General features: G+C 32.8%; 1 protein-coding gene across 1 annotated transcript; it reads left to right on the top strand.

Annotated features, from left to right (window-relative positions):
* The first annotated feature begins 36 nt into the window (after positions 1–36).
* Positions 37–17,418, top strand: LOC134251706 (X-ray repair cross-complementing protein 5-like). The gene is made up of 19 exons (XM_062734132.1): positions 37–131; positions 1,610–1,723; positions 3,886–3,960; positions 4,223–4,270; positions 4,357–4,411; positions 4,549–4,642; positions 4,912–4,990; positions 5,271–5,378; positions 7,763–7,839; positions 8,381–8,464; positions 8,703–8,799; positions 9,001–9,115; positions 10,984–11,072; positions 11,396–11,524; positions 11,641–11,752; positions 11,897–12,058; positions 12,178–12,278; positions 13,999–14,097; positions 17,087–17,418. The coding sequence occupies exons 1-19, from the start codon at positions 60–62 to the stop codon at positions 17,201–17,203; spliced, it is 1,827 nt and encodes a 608-aa protein (XP_062590116.1). The 5' UTR covers positions 37–59; the 3' UTR covers positions 17,204–17,418.
* Positions 17,419–18,639: the final 1,221 nt, after the last annotated feature.

The following is an 18,639-nucleotide window of genomic DNA, read 5'->3' as shown; positions in this document are numbered from 1 at the left end:
ATATATATATATATATATATATATATATATATATATATATATATACATTGTATGTAAAAATGGCTGATTTTGGATTTGCAAACTTTGGAGATGATGATGAAAATGAAGAGGAAACAGGATTTGATTTCCTGGTAAATCAGTTTATGAAAAATGAATGGTTCAATTGAAGTTTAATTTAATTGCTTTCTGCAGAATTGAAGCTGATCGACCAATATTATGAAGAGATAATTTTTAATATGTTGACGGTGCGACCGTTAGAGAGCGAGCGCAAACTCTTCTATTGTTTTTGATTTAGATGGGGCAAAGCAGACATTTGGTGCGTCTATGACGTCATATGACGTATGTAAGTCGCAATATACTGTACAGTGCTGAAAATTAATGAAGAACGTTTTGTTTACTAATTTTTTTTCAATGTTTATCCATTAAATCAAGGCGAGTAAACTTTTTGTTGAACAATTGCCGTTAATCTCGCGAGAATGTAGCTAAAACAAGTGATGCATTGTAGGTCCAAATTGAATGTGCAGTAGAATTTTCTCTTCGCACAGGCGTTGCTTTAAGAGCTCGCTATGCGAGCGGCGCTTTGCGCCGCCTCGCTGCGCTCGCTACAAATGTAATCTAATTTGACTTGGTTTTTACCCTATTTCAGATGATGTAATAGCTCCGTCTGTCTGTCTGTCTGTCTGTAAACAATTTTTCAAAATGCTACTCCTCCTACAGTTTTGGTCTGATTTCAATATAACTTGGCACACAAGTAGACTACACTAAGATACATAATTCTGTGTATCGGTTTTTGATTTCAAAACGGTGTGGCCGTTGTTACTAAAAATAGAATTTTTTGTGAAAATCATTCAAAATGCTACTCCTCCTACAGTTTTAATCTGATTTCAATATAAGTTGGCACACAAGTAGACTACACTAAGATGCATAATTCTGTATATCGGTTTTAGATTTTGATGAACAGTGTTGCAGTTGTTACTAAAAATAGAATTTTTTGTGAAAATCATTCAAAATGCTACTCCTCCTACAGTTTTAATCTAATTTCAATATAACTTGGCACACAAGTAGACTACACAAAGATACATAATTCTTTTTATCGGTTTTTGATTTCGATGAACGGTGTTGTCGTTACTAAAAATAGAAAAATTTGTGAAAATCATTCAAAATGCTACTCCTCCTACAGTTTTAATCTGATTTCAATATAACTTGGCACACAAGTAGACAACACAAAGATACATAATTCTATATAGCGGTTTTGGATTTCGATGAACGGTGTTGCCATTGTTACTAAAAATAGAATTTAAAAAAATACTTTCAAAATGCTACTCCTCCTACAGTTTTGGTCTGATTTCAATATAACTTGGCACACAAGTACACTACACTAAGATACATAATTCTGTATATCGGTTCTTCTCATTATTCTGTTTATTGCTTTTGTAAAGTTTTATATCCCAACTGCTACTTTTCTCTTTCTTTATAATAAGTACAAACCAGTAGAGCTTCAGTCTCGACAGAGACTTCTGGTTGTGATTTGAGGTCGCAAACTGAGTTTTACCGGTGATGCGTAATGAAAATCAAAGGCTCACTGTGTACATTTTAATCTATTGAACAGACAAGAGCTCAAAGAGATGGTTTAATCTTCTTGGTTGACTGCTCAAAGTCTATGTTTGATAAAGAAGATATAGATAATGAAGAGGAGGAATCCCATTTCCAACTTTGTCTGAGGGTAAGACTGAGGATCCAGTAATGTAGGGTAAGACTGAGGATCCAGTAATGTGTTATTTTGTGTGAGGGTAAGACTGAGGATCCAGTAATGTGTAACTTTGTCTGAGGGTAGGATAGAGAATCCAATAAGATGTTGTAATGAAAACAAATCTTAAAGTCAAATCTTAAAGTCAGGAACTGTTGATTGATATTAATTTCTCATCTATGTACAACTCACTATTATATTCCAATGTTTAAAGACATTTACTGGTACCTGTTTTTTTTAGGTCACCTGTGTAAACTCAGGTGACCTATTGCTATCTGTTTTCATCCGTCGTCGTCCGTCGTGCGTTAACATTTGAACATTTTTAGCTTCTTCTCTGAAACCACTGAACTAATTTCAACCTAATTTGGCATACAGCATCTATGGGTGAAGGGGAACAAAAATTGTGAATTTCATGGTCCCTGCCCGCGTGGGGCCTGGGGGGTGGGGCAAAAACCACTAAAATTAGTGCAATCTTTAAAAATCTTCTTCTTTACTCCTGGACGTCAAGCAGTCAAACTGTTGGTATGATTGTAATCAGCATTGAGTCCTCTACCAAAATTGTGAAATTCATGGCCCCAGGGTTAGGGGTTCTAGTGCTAGGGCGGGGCTAAACAGGTTATATAGTGAAAATGCATTATTTCTTTGAAATTCTTCTTTTCTGCTCCTGGGCATTAAATAAACTAACCAAGTGCAAAGGTAAGTTGAATATGACCGCCTTTCCCAAAACTGTGAATTTCATGGCCCCAGGTTCAGGGGTTCTAGTGCTAGGGCGGGGCTATATAGATTATATAGTGAAAATGCACAAATTCTTTGATATTTTTCTTTTCTGTTTGTGAGCATTAAATAAACTAACCAAGTGCATAGTTATGTTGAATAAGACTGCCTCTTCTCAGATTGTGAATTTAATGGCCCCATGATCAGGGGTTCAAGTGGTAGGGTGGGGCTATATAGAGTATATAGTGAAAATGCAAAAATTCTTTGAAATTCTTCTTCTCTGCTCATGGGCATTAAATAAACTAACCAAGTGCATAGCTATGTTGAATAACGCTGCCTCTTCCAAAATTGTGAATTTCATGGCCCCAGGGTCAGGGGTTCTAGTGCTAGGGCGGGGCTATGTAGATTATATAGTAAAAAATGAATTATTTCTTTGAAAAATTTCTTCTTTGCTCCTGAGTATTAAATAAACTAACAAAGTACATAGTTGTGTTAAAAAAGTCTACCTCTTCCAAAATTGTGAATTTCATGGCCCCTGGATTGGGTGTTCTGGTGTTAGGGTGGAGCTTTATTATTCATATAGTGAAAATGCATAAATTCTTTAAAACTCTTCTTTTCTGCACCTGAGTATTTAACCAATGAACTATGAACATAGTTATGAGGAGGAAGGATGCCTCTTTGAGATTTTTGAATTTCAGGGTCCCTGGGTTAGGGCTTCTTGTGTTAGGGTGGGGCTCTAATGTTTATATAGTGAAAGTGCATGAATCCTTTGAAAATCTTTTCCTTTTTTGTTGGATATAATGCCAAATGCTTTTAATATATATTTGTGACAAAAAAATCTGCTTCTTCCAAAAATCGTTAATTTCCTGGCCCCTGGGACAGAGGTACTTTGAGGGGGGGGGGGGGGGCATCATAGTCTAAAATAATTTAATGCTTTGAAATCTGCACTTTGGTATTAATTAACAGCATGATGAAATTAGATTTTAAAAAATTTCCAAAATTTTGAAAGATATGGCCCCAGGGTCAGTGGTTCCTGAGGGATGGGGAGCTCAACTGTGGACCAGTGAACACAAGAAGCCCTGACCCAGGGGCCCTGAAATTCACTAAAAGTGGAAATGCATTTTCTCTTTGTTACTCTGATCTACCTCTGGGTATTAAGTAACCAAAATAAGCATGCTGAGTGTATAATTATGATAAGCAATGGTGTCCCTTTCAAAATTGTGAATTTCATGGCCTCTAGTTTAAAACATGAATCAAATTCAATTGTTGGAAAGTTGTGGCATGATACTCAGGTGACCTATAAGGCCCATGGGCCTCTTGTTTTAAAGTATATGCATATATTTTTATTATCAGAATTAATGTGTTTAAAAAAAGCTTTAGATAATCTTCCTTAACTGTACTTACAAACTGTTATATTTTTACAGTGTGCCAAGACAACGCTTCAGAACAAGATCATCAGCAGTGACAAAGATCTTGTAGGAATAGTCTTCTTTGGAACTGTAAGCATTATCCATTTTTTGTCTTCGCATCTCCATTAATAAAAAAAAAAGTGAAAATGTTATGCATGTAAATTAAATCATTATCAGCATTGAAAACTTCTGTAAAACTGATTTCAAACATCCAAATTTTACCCTTGAGTACAAAGAAAAAAAGAAATTAAATTTCACCATTTGAATATTTAGCCATGTATTGAAAGTATTGATTCATTTATGTATTCACAGTGAACAATGGTTGTACTTCATGTTATTCTTTTTTTTCTAGGAAAAATCCCAAAATCCCAGTGATTTCAAACACATCTATGTATACCAGGTAAATATAATTAGTTAATATCAACATAAACAGTGATTTCAGATATATCTTGTATATTTTAAGTTGATTATCCTTAAATATTTTAGGGATTAGAGCAGCCAGGAGCAGAAAGGATTTTGGAATTGGAGAATATAATTGATGGTAGGTCACAATACTATGGGGGGAAAACTGCAAGTTTTTGGCCAGATTTCCCTCAATTCTTAAAAGAAAAAAAAGGAATAATCAAAGTGTTTTTTTTTTAATTTTGTTAAAACTATTTATTTCTCACAATATTTCAGATGGAATGAAAACATTTGACAAGGACTTTGGACACAATACAGCATATTCCCTGAATGATGCATTATGGACCTGTCAGAATATGTTTGCCAACAGGTCAGTCTTACACATATTTTGATTATTATATTTCATTCACATGGAAGCATATATAAATAAAAATGGGGAGAAAAAATTTCCTATGAATTTAAAATGAAATTGATTCTAGTTTTTTCTTTTGTTTCATAGCATCATTTTTTTTAGGAATTTAATTTTAGATAAATGTTTTATGGATGAATCAATGAACTCCTCTAATAAATCATCTTTACAGGCAAATAAGTATATATTATGTGATATATAATTACAACTTTTTTAAAATCTGTTTTTAGTCCACAAAAGGTTTCCTACAAGCGGATCTTGTTGTTCACCAATAACGATAACCCCCACGCTGGCTCACCACAGCTTCAGGTAGACAGGGCTCTGTTTAATACAGTCAGTGCAGAACTAATCATTTATCATCAAAGTTTAAACTGGGAAAGCATGAATTAAATATATTATGCACATTTTTTTAGTCGCCTTATTAGGGAGAAATATATTTAAGTGACTGAGCCTATAGATTACAGATGTTATAATGTGAATTTTTACTTTAAATAAATAAAATAATGAGTTCATATATTTAGATAAATGTAAATATGTAAATAAGGAATGCATAGTCCTTAATAAAATTGTATCTTTAACCATCATTTAGCGACAAGCGAAGACAAAGGCCAGTGATTTGAATGAGACAGGAATAGATCTGGAGTTGATGCATCTTCAGAAGCCAAACGAAAGCTTTAACGTCAGCAAATTTTACAAGGTGACTTGTCTTTTTTATTGTAGAAAGAACCATTGTAGGCAAAGCATTCACAAGGATTTAATACGCCCTAGAGAACTTTATTCGGTAGTAACCAATATTTGCCCCAAAAATCAAACTTTGATGGAGTAAAATTTAATTATGTTCTAAAACAGGGGGATACATGCTGACTTCAAGGCACTGAATATTTTCATTAGCAATGACGTCATATGTTTGAAATGACGTCAGGAAATTGACGTATATTTAAAATTTCCATGATTTCTACAAAAAAATGTAAAAATTGCGTCAATATTTTGAGTAAAAATCACCGAGCGCAGGTCTGCTCAGGCTCAATATTTTGATATAATGTGTAGAATGATAATATCAATTTAATATGTATATATTGTTCAGGGGTTCAAAATTTTTTTTGTCATGGTCAAGTCCAGGACTTGAAGAGTAAATTTTAGGCAAGTCCGAGGAAGAAATTTCAGAGTCCATATTTACCTATACATCATTAAATTTATGTAACTTATAATTTATTTTCATTTGTTGCATTGAATGAATAAAGACCATATGTATTAATATATGTTTTATTTTTCCTCCATAAACTGTCATATATAGTCATACATGAGTATTTCAACACAATACCAGACGGATACTGATTACTGGTACATTACAATAACTTTTACAAATACTCACTGCTGAATAAACCATCTGTTACAATAAATAGAAATTAGAATGTGCTGTAAGTCACAGCTAAAACCGAAATTTTACAAACTCATTGCCGTTTGTCATATAGGAGGAAACATGAGGAATTGCGTAAAAGCAAGGGTCTAACCGCAACGGAAAATAAAAAGACGGATTGTATTTTCGAAACGTTTGTAATGTTTTATGGGTATTTTAACGCCCACAAACCCACATTTTTACTTAATACATTTGAGAATTTGCTTTATTTTTAGCTTTACGATCATTTTTTTAACTTATAAAAAAGATAAACAAGAAACATAGCCAAGTCCCAGGACTTTGGCGAATTCTAAATGCCGAGTCCGGATCCGGAATTTGTTAGTCCGGGACGTCGGGCTTAAGGATTTTTGAACCCCTGTTGTTCCTGAGCAGACCTGCGCTCTATAAATTCTATAGCTAAAATTGTTGGAATTTTGTCAATTTTGTCCTTTTTCTAAAAAATCATGCAAAATCCGACTAGTTTGTGACGTCATATTAAAAAACAAAAATTGTCAATAACCTTCTTTGAAACTATGATACGTTTTGTTATACCCCCCGCAAACGAAGTTTGGGGGGGTATATAGGAATCACCTTGTCCATCTGTCCGTCCGTCTGTGCAATCGTGAACGGTCCATATCTTTCTTACAAAGGGACATTAGAATCTACTACTCCACACAAAGATTGCCCATGACCCAAGGGTGTGTCATGACCTTGACCCAAGGTCATTTTGAGAACTTCAAGGTCACTGGAAGAAAAATTTCATAATTTGTGTCCGGTCCATATCTTTCTTATGGATAAACTTGGTAGGTTCTCATTTCACACAAAGATTGCCCTTGACCCAAGGGTGTGTCATGACCCAAGGTCATTTGGGGAACTTTAAGGTCACTGGAAGAAAAATTTCATAATTTTTGTCCGGTTCATATCTTTCTTATGGATAAACTTGGTAGGTTCTCATTTCACACAAAGATTGCCCATGACCCAAGGGTTTGTCATGACCTTGATCCAAGGTCAATTATGGAAGTTCAATGTCATTGGAAGAAAAATTTCATAATTTGTGTCCGGTTCATATCTTTCTTATTGATTAACTTGGTAGGTTCTCATTTCACACAAAGATTGCCCATGACCCAAGGGTGTGTCATGACCTTGACCCAAGGTCATTTGGGGAACTTCAAGGTCACTGGAAAAAAATTTCATAATTCATGTTTGATACATATCTTTCTTATGGAAAAACTTACTTCTGAAAAACCCAGCGAGGGGTATATTGTCCCGTTTGGACAGTTCTAGTTAATTTATATTTTTCATACAATTTATACAATACAACACATTTTCAGAATTTTTTAAAAATTGATTTTTGTCGGGACAAAGATATGCAATATACCGAATATAGTTCTTTTATATTTTAACCATGTATTAATACAAGCTTAACACCATATGCTAGTAATGCTACATGTATGTTATTGTACTTATACATTTATATTTTTTTTATTTAATTAAAAGTAAAATAATATCTAATTCTTCAGTTAGAACATTTTACACATGTATATTGTCAGTTTAAAATTTTTGGTAATCTGGAAAAATTAACTTTTTTGTTTGCAACTCTCTTGAATGTTATGAAACATAATAATTCTGAGTTTATTAATCTGTGAATTACAAGTGTAAATGCAAAATTGATTGTTTTTATTCAGGATTTACTGTACACTGCCGATGATGACTTCACAGAAATGGCTGACCCAGCAGAAAGACTTGAAGAACTACTTACCAGGTATTCATTGTTACTTTGCAAAATCTATGCAAAATTTGACTGACTGTTCAGGCTGTAGCTTAAAAGAAATATTGTCTTTGTAATGCTTGAATTACAATGTATTATTTCTATTTCTTTATTTTAATAGAAGAAATGTGGGGCAAAAGATCTATTTATTTGAAAGTCTATTGCATTGTTCATCATAGATTAAAATGTAAATACTGGTAGGCGTATTGTTAAGGCAGGAGACCTTAAATAAAAACAGATAATACTTGTCTCTTGGAAATTATATTGTGGAAAAAAAATATTTAGCATAAAAATGAAGTCAAATTTACACATGTATATACCATACAGGATGAATACATTGCCACAGCTGGAAATTTCATAAAATTAAACAAGACTGACATCTGTAGCATACTACAATGTACTTGTAGTGCTCCATTGAAACTTTTTGATTCCATTATATTTAAAATTTATTTCTTTGAAAAAAAAAACATTGATAAATATTAAAAATATCTTTTCTTTCATGATTAAATTATTTCTTTTGTTTATGTATGTTCAGGGTACGTTCAAAGGACCACAAGAAGAGGGCACTGAGGAGGATCCCACTTTCTCTGGGGCCAGGGCTGGATTTAGGGGTTGGAGTGTAAGTCATGGGGTTACTCTCAGTACATTTGTTTTAGGATACAGTAATTGTAAGATTTTAAAATAATGATAACAAAATCAAGCTGTATACTTAAAAATATTATCACTGTATCAGTTCATGTGTCTGCATCAAATGACTATATACTTTAAACTAATAAATTATTATTAATTTCAAATTGAAAGGTAATTACCGGGTATTGTACTAATTTCTAATAGCAGTACCTTCATTTTCTTTATAGGTACACACTAGTCCGTCCTTGTTATAAACCATCGGCTGTGAAGCTATACAGAAACACAAATGAAGAACTCAAAACTCACTCAAAGACATATTTACAGGTGAGTTGGTACTTGAGTTGAGAAGGATTTTATATGAGATATGCTAGGAAGTGTTTTTTTTCTACCACTGTATAACTTCTACACTGAAGACAAGAAACACAGTCATCTGAACCAATCGCATATTCTTTAATTGTAAAACATTCAAATAGAATGAAATGAATAAAGAAAAAAATACATTACAATTTCTCTCACCCTACACAGGAAACTGGTGAAGTACTGATGCCCCAGGACCTGAAGAAGGCACAGACTTACGGAGGAAAGAGAATCAGTTTTGAAAATGATGAACTGAACCAGATAAAAAATTTTGGAGAAACTGGTATTATACCTTTATAAACTTTTGGCTTTATTTCCAAAAAAATTTGATTCCATGCATGTTTAAAAAATGTGCATGTATCCAGAAGTGGGGATTTTATTCTTGTATCACTTGTAAGGAAAATGTATGTAAAAAATGTAACCTGAAGGCTCCAAGTAAAAAGCACAAAATTTTTTTTCTGAGGTTTGAGGATGATGATAATAAAGACAACATTAATATTTTTTTGGTGTCAAGTTATGAAAATATCTGAAACATCTGATACTAGTTTTCCATTTTATTATTTTTTTTTAACATTCAAGGCATCATTACATCATACCATTTATGTCATTTATACAGTCAAACTTGTCATAGCGGTCACCTCTATCCAGCGGTCACTTGTCCTATGCGGTCATTTTATTTCCTCCCAATGAAATTTCCTATATAAAGTAAGTCTATTTAGCGGTCACCTGCGTAACGCGGTCAGCGGTCACCTAATTTCAAACAAAATCGCCACTTTTCCCTGTCTTTAGCGGCCATTTTGTCCAATCACGTGACCTGATCTGGAGTCAGCTGATTCCCAATTTTTGTTACTAATGTAAATAATCAGTCAAGAGTGCGGGATCGTGAATAAAAATTAATAAATGAAGCAATTATTTTACTGGATAAGCATATTCAAGAATCATTTTACTAACTTACTGCTTCTACATGTATATTTTACAAAACTCGAACAACTATGCTTATGACGAAAAAAGTTAACAGGAAAAAAAACAAAAACGAATACTAGTCATGCTAGTATTATCGATAACTGATTATCAGGGTCTTATGACTTCTGGCTAGGAGGTTATAAACCTTGACTCGGGCTCCAGCTCCAGCTCCAACTCTGGCTCCAACTAAAAATTGTACTCCTAGGAGTACGAGATCAAAATCTTAGGTTATAGTCAAGGTTTATAACCTCCTAGCCTGGATTTTTAATTAAGTTTTAAAAAAGAACAACATATGATCTATATTAATCTATTGGTGATTATGATATTTTTGTTTACTATTTACAAGCAGTGTCGATATCGCACCCAACTCTGCATGATCTGAAAGTTGTAAATGTATTATGCTTGATGGGCATTTTAATTTTCACACCTAGGAAACTTGCATCATTTGTTGAAGCCATAATTACAGACAATATACACATTTTGGCTTGGGTATGTTGTGAATTTCACAAAGGAAACGACAGTCAGGGATCAGTAACACTTCATTGCTCAGGACACCTGTGCACCTGTTGATCAACTGAAAGTACATCTGAGAGTTTATTATACAATAAATCATGTACAGTTGTGTACATGTATTTAAAAAAATACATTGTACAGAGGTTAATTTTATGAATCAAGTTTAGATAAAATAATTTTTAACTGATTTATTCATTCCTTACACAAAGAAAAAAAATGTTTTGATGGGGGATAATGCAACACCCTGTAAGTGTAAGATTCAGTATACAGGTATTTTATTAATTTTCTTGGATTCATTAAATTTAGTTTGAATCATCCATAAAAGTGATGCATCTCCTAAACAAAAAAAAAATAACAATTTAAGTGAGATAACTAATGTCCAATACCTAACTTTCTTGTATATTTTGTGGTAAAATACATAATATAAATACAAAACTGACACATTAAATTTGTAAACAAATTCTTTTTAAAAAAAAAGATGAACCTCTTTTCAAAGGTCACCTCTCTATAAAGGTCACTTTTGATGGATCCCGTAGGTGACTGCTTAATACAAGTTTCACTGTAATATAATTTATGAATTTTATGTCTTGGAGTGTTCCTAGTTTATCTTTTTCCAGTGTTTATTTTTAAATTCTGAGCCTAGTAATTTATACATGTTTTAACCTCTTTTTACAGGATTTCAACTGATGGGTTTCAAACCTTCGAGTCTTCTGAAAAAATATTACCATGTCAAGCCAGCACAATTTATTTATCCTGATGAAACTGTAAATATATAGCCTTGACTCTCATACATTAAGTTCTCTTTTAAATTGGATGATTAAAACTTACAATAGAAATACCCCTATTCTAAACCATATATACAGGTTCAAAACATGCATTGCCTTTTTTTTGAAAGAGAAATATTCAGCTGTTTCCAAGTTAGTTAATGATTTTTGAACATATCTGTACATGTTTAGAAGGAGTGATCTTTATTTGTTCATATAAATAATATTTGTTGTATAAACAATAAATTTTTTTTAAAATTCTGACAAGAAACCATCTTTCATATTTATTTTAAAAATGGTAATTTGTTTTCTTCTGTTTAAAGACCATCACGGGCAGCACCACACTGTTTACAGCTCTTCTCAAGAAATCACTAGAAAGGGATGTAACTCCAATCTGCAAATACATCAGTGGCAAAAATTTTCCTCCACGCTTTGTAGCATTAGTGCCTCAGGTATATCTAAAATATTTTTAAAAATGACAGATGAAAAGTAAAAAATAAAGCATAGTGGCCGTTCTGTGAATACTGAAATAAAAAATAAGAGATTTCAAAGAAGTTATACATTGCAGGATGAGGAGTTTGATGAACACAACGTCCAGATTTCACCTCCAGGCTTCCATGTGATTTACCTCCCTTATGCTGACGATTTCAGAAAAGTCAAATTTGAGGAACAACCCAAAGGTACTCAATACATATCTCTGACTAGTTTTTAAATTTCTGATCAAGATCATGATATGCTGTGAATAAACTGAGCTTCTCCTGTAATTGTTCAGTAATTTTTGGTTAGGATGAATGTGTCTTCAATTCAACATTTCTTTTTATTAGCTGATGCTGGTCAGGTGGAGAAGGCAAAGGAGATGATAAAGAAGATGAAGTTTACATTTAACAGTGAGAACTTTGAGAACCCGTCCCTACAGAAGTACTGGAGGAATATCGAGGCTTTAGCCCTGGACAGAGCGGCCCCAGAGGAAGTGGAGGACTTTACTTGTAAGTACAGTCAAACTGCATTATCTCTGTTCTGTTATGCTTTAATATTGGATTCTGCTTTATTTTATTATTATATTGTATCCTGCTGTATTTCATTGTTGGCCCCTGGTGTATTTCAGTGCCTGACGAAGAGAGAATGAAAAAGAAAGCAGGGGAAGCAATCCAGAACTTTAAGGACATAGTGTTCCCAAGTGGATATGAACCAGGGGCCAAAAAGAGGGTAATTATAAAAATATTTAATTCACATTGACTTGAATATAATATGCTACATGTATCAGTATTATAACAATTATCCTAAGTATTTCACTGGACAGTTTAGATGAGTCAGATGCTCAAGTGAGCTTTCTGTGATGAAGTTTTACCTTTGTCCATTCATCTGTATGTCTGTTAACTTTCCTTTACTCTACCAGAACCTCAAGGCCAGTTTCAACCAAAATTGCCACAATGCATCATTTGGAAGGGCTATTCAGAATTTCCAAGAACTCTTTGTGTCTCCCTAGAAAAAGAATAATTACGAGGGGTGATCAAAAAATTCGCAAACTAATTGAATAACTTCCATACAAGAAACAATATTTGGTTTTAATGTTGATTATATTTTAAATTAATCCTCCCCAATTTTAATGCACATCAACCACCGTTCTGCGCATGCGCGAATCACTTGATATTGGCGGTCACGTGACCCCCTCCGTAGCGTTCTGTCCCAAAAGTTAAAAGATTTTTCCGAGTTTTATATTTCTTTCCATGTGAGTTAATTTTTATGACAAGAACAGTTAATTTGTCAGAAATGGTCATATCTCGGCAACAGAATGGGTGGATAATAACATCCTTAAGCATAAGCGACCATTAAAACACAAATCTTCTGTCTCAGGAGAGACCTTTATTCAAGGTGGATAGACAATGGGTGCATCCTTTTTATCACGTCTAATATGTTTAAAATCTAAAGTAAATGATATCTTAGGTATTTAATACTTATATCATTGTTCAAATATTCAACTATTTCTCAAAGTGCTAATTGGAGGTCTTTGATAGCAAATTGCTTAATTAAAAATACATATCTTTTCAAACTTGCTTTCGCTGGGCAAGATGACAAGCATCATTTTTAACCATCAGCCTTCCTTCACTAAAACGATTAATCCAATCATTAATTGAATTTATAGGAACTCATTTATCTCAATAAACTGTGTACAAATTATTATATGATACAAGGATTTCTAAGATATTACAATAAATTGTACAGTCGTTTGGTGAACGAGTTGGACTGAGACAACTGAGACAACCATTTTTCGTCACAAGTGACCTAAATAGTGAAGTCATTTTCACATTGTGACATCACAAACAAGGAGAGAAACTTTATTCAGCATATACTATTTATAGACCTTGTGTATGGCTATGTGTGTACCGAATTTCATTCTAATCTGTATTGTGGTTTTGTAGATATAGAGATACATGTAGTTTGCGAACTTTTTGATCATCCCTCTTACTGTATGCAGGAAAAAATTTTACCCCAGTATTATTTTCGCCCCTTTCGCCCTTACCTCGGTTGGGCGAATTTAAAGGGGGGAATTCAAAGAATACAATACAATTTCTTAAACAAAACTGTGACTGGGTGAATTTAAAATGGGGCAAAATTGTTTGCAAGTGTGAAAGGGTGAAAATAAAGCAGGGTGAAAATAACCCTGTATACAGTATAAAAATTCGAAAATATGGAGAGGCCATTTAAAATCTTTGTCTGAAGAATCAATTGGCCAAAAATGACAGCTCTATCATTGAATGAGATCCGATTTTTTTTTTCAAAGGATTTTCTCCTGCTTGGTTGGAGCCTCTATAGCTTATAGCTGGACAAAAGGTTATATAAGAAAAATTTCAAAAACATATTCAAAAGGAAGGCATGCGACTTTCTCATTTTTAACGTTGATTAATCTAACTTTTCTGAATTGTAGAAGGCAGGTGGAGCTGCGGGCACTGCTGCTGCTAAGAAATCTAAAACTGCCGAGGCCTCCGTGTCCATCGATGTCAAAAAAGAGGCTGAGGCGGGAAGGGTAGGTGTTCTCCAAAGTTTGTACTTATCAGTTATAAAATGAAAAAAAGTAGGTGTTCTGTAAAATTGGAACTCAAAGGTACATTGCATAGTTTCAATAATGCATTCAGTGCACAAAGCAAGGGTAGATTCTGAAGTATCTGTGATCTTGGGTCTCTTGATTCACTTTGTAAGATGAAGTGGACTTAGTCAAGGTTTTCAGAAGGTTAAAAAATACAAAATTTTGAAACTTACATTTTTGACTTAAAATCAGTCAGAGTTTTGTTAAAAAGATGTTTTCAACCAGAATGTTGTAATTTATGCAACAATGCAGGGCATGATTATTAATTAGATTATTATGTCACAACAATTACTGGGTTGCCTTATTATGTTGCTAAGCTTTATTTAAGAATGTTCTTGTAAACTGAAGCAAGACATTTTGGTATTTAGGCAAATTGCTTTTCTTGAGTTTTGGACAAAACCTTACACAGTTTTTTTTTTCTTTCTTCAAAATTAAATGTTTTTGATAAGTCACTTGAATTGTTTAAAATTGATTTAATAAATACTGAAGTCACCTTCAGCGACACTACATTTTAGCGAGTTTTTCTGGGGACCAGTAAAGTAAAGTCATTCCATTTTCAGCAATAAAATTCTAATTTTTAATAATATTTAACTAAAATATTTCATTCTTATTCTTGAATAAATGGAAATTCCAGCATGAAAATGGTGTATTTCGCTGCCATGGATATTATATTTTTATAGTCACTTTCAGAAACTATACAATACCAGCTTTGAGAATATTTATACATTGGTATATACAAAAATTACAAGAAATACCACCAAAATGCATTGAAATCTTGTTTTCATTTTCTCTAGAAATGCTTAAAATCTTTACCATGAAAGGGGTTAATAGAAATTATATATATATATATATATATATATATATATATATATATATATATATATATATATATATATATATATGATTTATATACTTATACAGATATTTCTATTGTTTTTCAGAAAACATTACCAATTTGGAAAAAAGAATAACTATAATTTTAGTTACACTTGTGTTTTTCACTATGATCAATGGAAAATATTCTTAAAGCAGCCAATCCAAGTAAAATGATGAAAAAAATATTTGAATTTGTACAATTTATGTCAAAATTAAGCATTTTGTGTTTCTTGTGTTTGCTGTTGAATTAAAAGAAAGTAATTTATCATTAATTAATTTATAGTAAATTCTACATGCCTAAAACATAAGAAAAGATTTACATAACATTTATTCATATTCATACCGCTTTTATATCCAGGATTCAAGTCTTTTTCATCACAATAGGTTAACATGTATGGTTACAAGTACATGTTTGTCTTATTTTCCACTTTGTTGATAGATAATGAGGTTAAGGAAGGAAATGTTTTCTAAAAACAAGGAAGTTATTTTGAGGCAAAAGCAAAAGAAAAAAAACAACACTTTTCATTTTTCCTTCTTTTTTTACATTGATGTTTTATCAACTTACTGCATTGCTTCTGTTTGTTGATGTATAAATATTGTAATATTCAAGATTTTTTTTTACATTTTTGTCTTTAAATTTTTTTTGTAAGAATAAGCTGACACTAATTTGAAAACAGCTGCTCTTTATCATGCCCAGAGTTGACTGCACAGACCTTTCAGTGTGTGACAAGAGTAGTCGTGTCTTCTCAAGTAGGGTTCAAGGTCATCAAGAACACCTCAATTATTATAATTTAAATGTAGTGTATTATGAGAAGAGAAATGCATTTCTTGGTTTATATGCTTCTAGAGCTACTGTATAATTTCGGACCAAATTTACATAATAATTTTTTTTAAGTCCATTCATCATGGCAAATAAATTATTTGGTTCAGGTTTGAGCATGGGGCTTAGTTGGTAATACATGTGAATAGGAAATATTACCGGTAAACACAGCTTCCCTGAACATTTGTGTCCACCAGTTGTTTTATAAAAGAAGATGGGGGGATAAGGCGGGCAAAGTGCCTATGAGGTGACAGACAAGAAGTGAAAATTTTAATCTCGATTAAATCCAAATTTTATTTGATATTTCATCTATTATTAAAGTATTCTTTATGTAAAATCTCTACAATTCACAAAAATCTCACAAAAACAAAAAATATTTGCCTATGAAAAAGCTTTCACATACTAAAAAGAACAAAAACGATCATTTTCTCGTACTTTAACAAAATTTTTCAATAAGAGTGGGTCTTTGCTCCATTTCCTTAAAGTTTGCAATTAAATACACATTTTTTGGTTTACAAAAACATGGAGTGAAGAACCACTATACTTTAAAAGTACACTTTTATGACACAACATTCGCATCTTTCTGAGAAAAACTTCAAGTCCATTAAGTCGTGTGTCATATCACAAACATGATTTAAATGCCCAAAATCACCATGAGTGATGTAGCATAGTTGTTAACATGTTAGTCTGAAAGCAGTTTGCTATTGATACGTTGGATGTTTATTGCTAGGGTTTGAATCCCACGAATACCATCTATTAATTTTATGAAAGAAAATTTTTTACGAGGTTTTTTATCTCTCAGAAAAGCTTTTTTTTTCTCATAATTTCAAAAATTTCAATAATTATAAGTTAATTGAAATACTCAGTTTACATATTGAATGATTTCTTAATATCGGACGCTATGGGCATTCTGCCTGCCTTGTTCCCCCATCTTCTTTGAAGAATATGATTATGAACATGATGTGAAACACAACTCCTGGCCTAAGATCATTAGTATAATACAGAAAGGGTGATCTTGACGAATGTATGGAATATATTTGTTAATTATTTAATTAAACATACCCTGGTGTCCAAACATGGCCTTTTGTCTCCTTTGACCTCCCTTTTTGCTTATGGAGAGCATGAGTGATTTTAACATGCAATGTTTTCAATCCAAAAGGAGTGAAGTTTTTACGTCAAACAAGAGTGGAAACGGAAAGTTTTAATGTATGAATTTATATTGAATTTTCACAGCTTGGAAAGTTGACAGTGGCAGTTTTGAAAGAGATTGTGAAAAAAGAGGGAATTTCTGCCTCCGGCACAAGGAAAGCAGACCTTATAGATGCCATCAATGATCATTTTGGCTGTTAATCAACAACTGGACCATCCATTTAATCATTTGCTGAGGTTGTTTTTTCACACATGGAGATACATCATGCAGGAAACTTCATAATCACACTTCATTATTGACTTGACAATGTGTAAGAGAACATTTTGTTGTGCAAGAGAAGTAAAAGTAACTTATGTAGCTATTTAGTTGTATCCACAAGTTTTGAGTTGATACACAATAAACATGTTAAAGTGATTACTGCAGTATTAGTTGTGTATTCTGGGGAAGCACTATGTTATCAATATCAATTGTTTCATTAAATTACATTTTGATTTATCTTTCAAAAATGCAGTTGTGAAATATTTAAGGAGCCTGGTGATATCGCTTTTTTTATTCTTCTGTAAATCAAAGGTTCTGGGATATATAGTTTTTGCCCTATCTGTTTGTCCACATAAACTTTAACCTTGCCCATAATTTTTGTGTGGATGGGACTATGGCTTTCATATTTCACAGCCTTTTAGGTGTATTCCTTGTGACATGACCTTTCTATAGGTACCACCAAATCTGAACTCTTGACCTAGGCGTTTAACCAACTTTTACAAAGAAATACCAAACTTCAACTTTTTTCATAACTTTTTAAATAGTTTGTGCTATGGCTTTTATACTTCACATGTGTATTCATTTTGAAAAGACCTTTCAATGGATGTAAATATTTTAACCTTGACCTTGGAATTGACCCACTTGTAAAAAAAAACTTGAACCCTGGCCATATCTTTTTTAACAGTTAGTACTAGAGCTTTCATGTTTCACATGTTTATTCCTTATGACAAGACCTTCCTTTGGATACCAATAAATTTGAACTTGACCTTGAGGTTTGAATTGTATTTGAGAAACTTCAACCCTTGCCATAAGTTTCAAAACACATCTTATTATGTTTTTGTTATTGACATGTGGCACGTAAACTATCAAAGTCTTAAAAAAAGCCTGGAAAAACGCCAGATTAAACAATATTTTTTATGATTTTGATTTTTTACCAAAGAAGCTGATAAAGAAGCTTTATTTTCGACAGTTTACGACATCAAATCTCCCTACTTAGCACCCTTTAGGATCCAAGCTATATAGCCGCGACGCTATTGAACACTGTTGAACGCATCCCAAATACTGACGCTACCATTTGCACGGACGTATATACTAGTATACTAGTATATAGGTCCCTGCCATTTGTGTTCAAGATTGTAGCTTGTAAAGGTCACATAGCTACTACGCTCTTGAACGCTCTCCCAGGAGTCTATTCATATTATTAAAAAATCATACCATTTGCCCATTTGCCTTGTTCCGTTTTTATTAATTTGCAGACATTTTCCCCATCAGATATACTGATGTACATGTATGTGTTATATAAGCATGCTAAGTTACATAATGTACATAACCAATTGCAATGTAAAGAATGATAAAGTTCTTTGTGTTCATACATGTA

Source organism: Saccostrea cucullata, unplaced genomic scaffold (genome assembly GCF_032062105.1).
Source record: "Saccostrea cucullata isolate Sc308-1 unplaced genomic scaffold, CSIRO_AGI_Scuc_v1 ctg168, whole genome shotgun sequence".
Classification (NCBI taxonomy): Eukaryota; Metazoa; Mollusca; class Bivalvia; order Ostreida; family Ostreidae; genus Saccostrea; species Saccostrea cuccullata.
This window is presented reverse-complemented; position numbering and strand designations above follow the sequence as displayed.

Bases quoted from the DNA above. Each gene is read 5' to 3' on its own strand.
- LOC134251706 (XM_062734132.1), top strand. From the start codon at position 60: ATGGCTGATTTTGGATTTGCAAACTTTGGAGATGATGATGAAAATGAA. The intron at 132-1,609 runs GTAAATCAGTTT...TCTATTGAACAG, and splicing joins AAACAGGATTTGATTTCCTG to ACAAGAGCTCAAAGAGATGG. The intron at 11,073-11,395 runs GTAAATATATAG...TTCTGTTTAAAG, and splicing joins TTATTTATCCTGATGAAACT to ACCATCACGGGCAGCACCAC.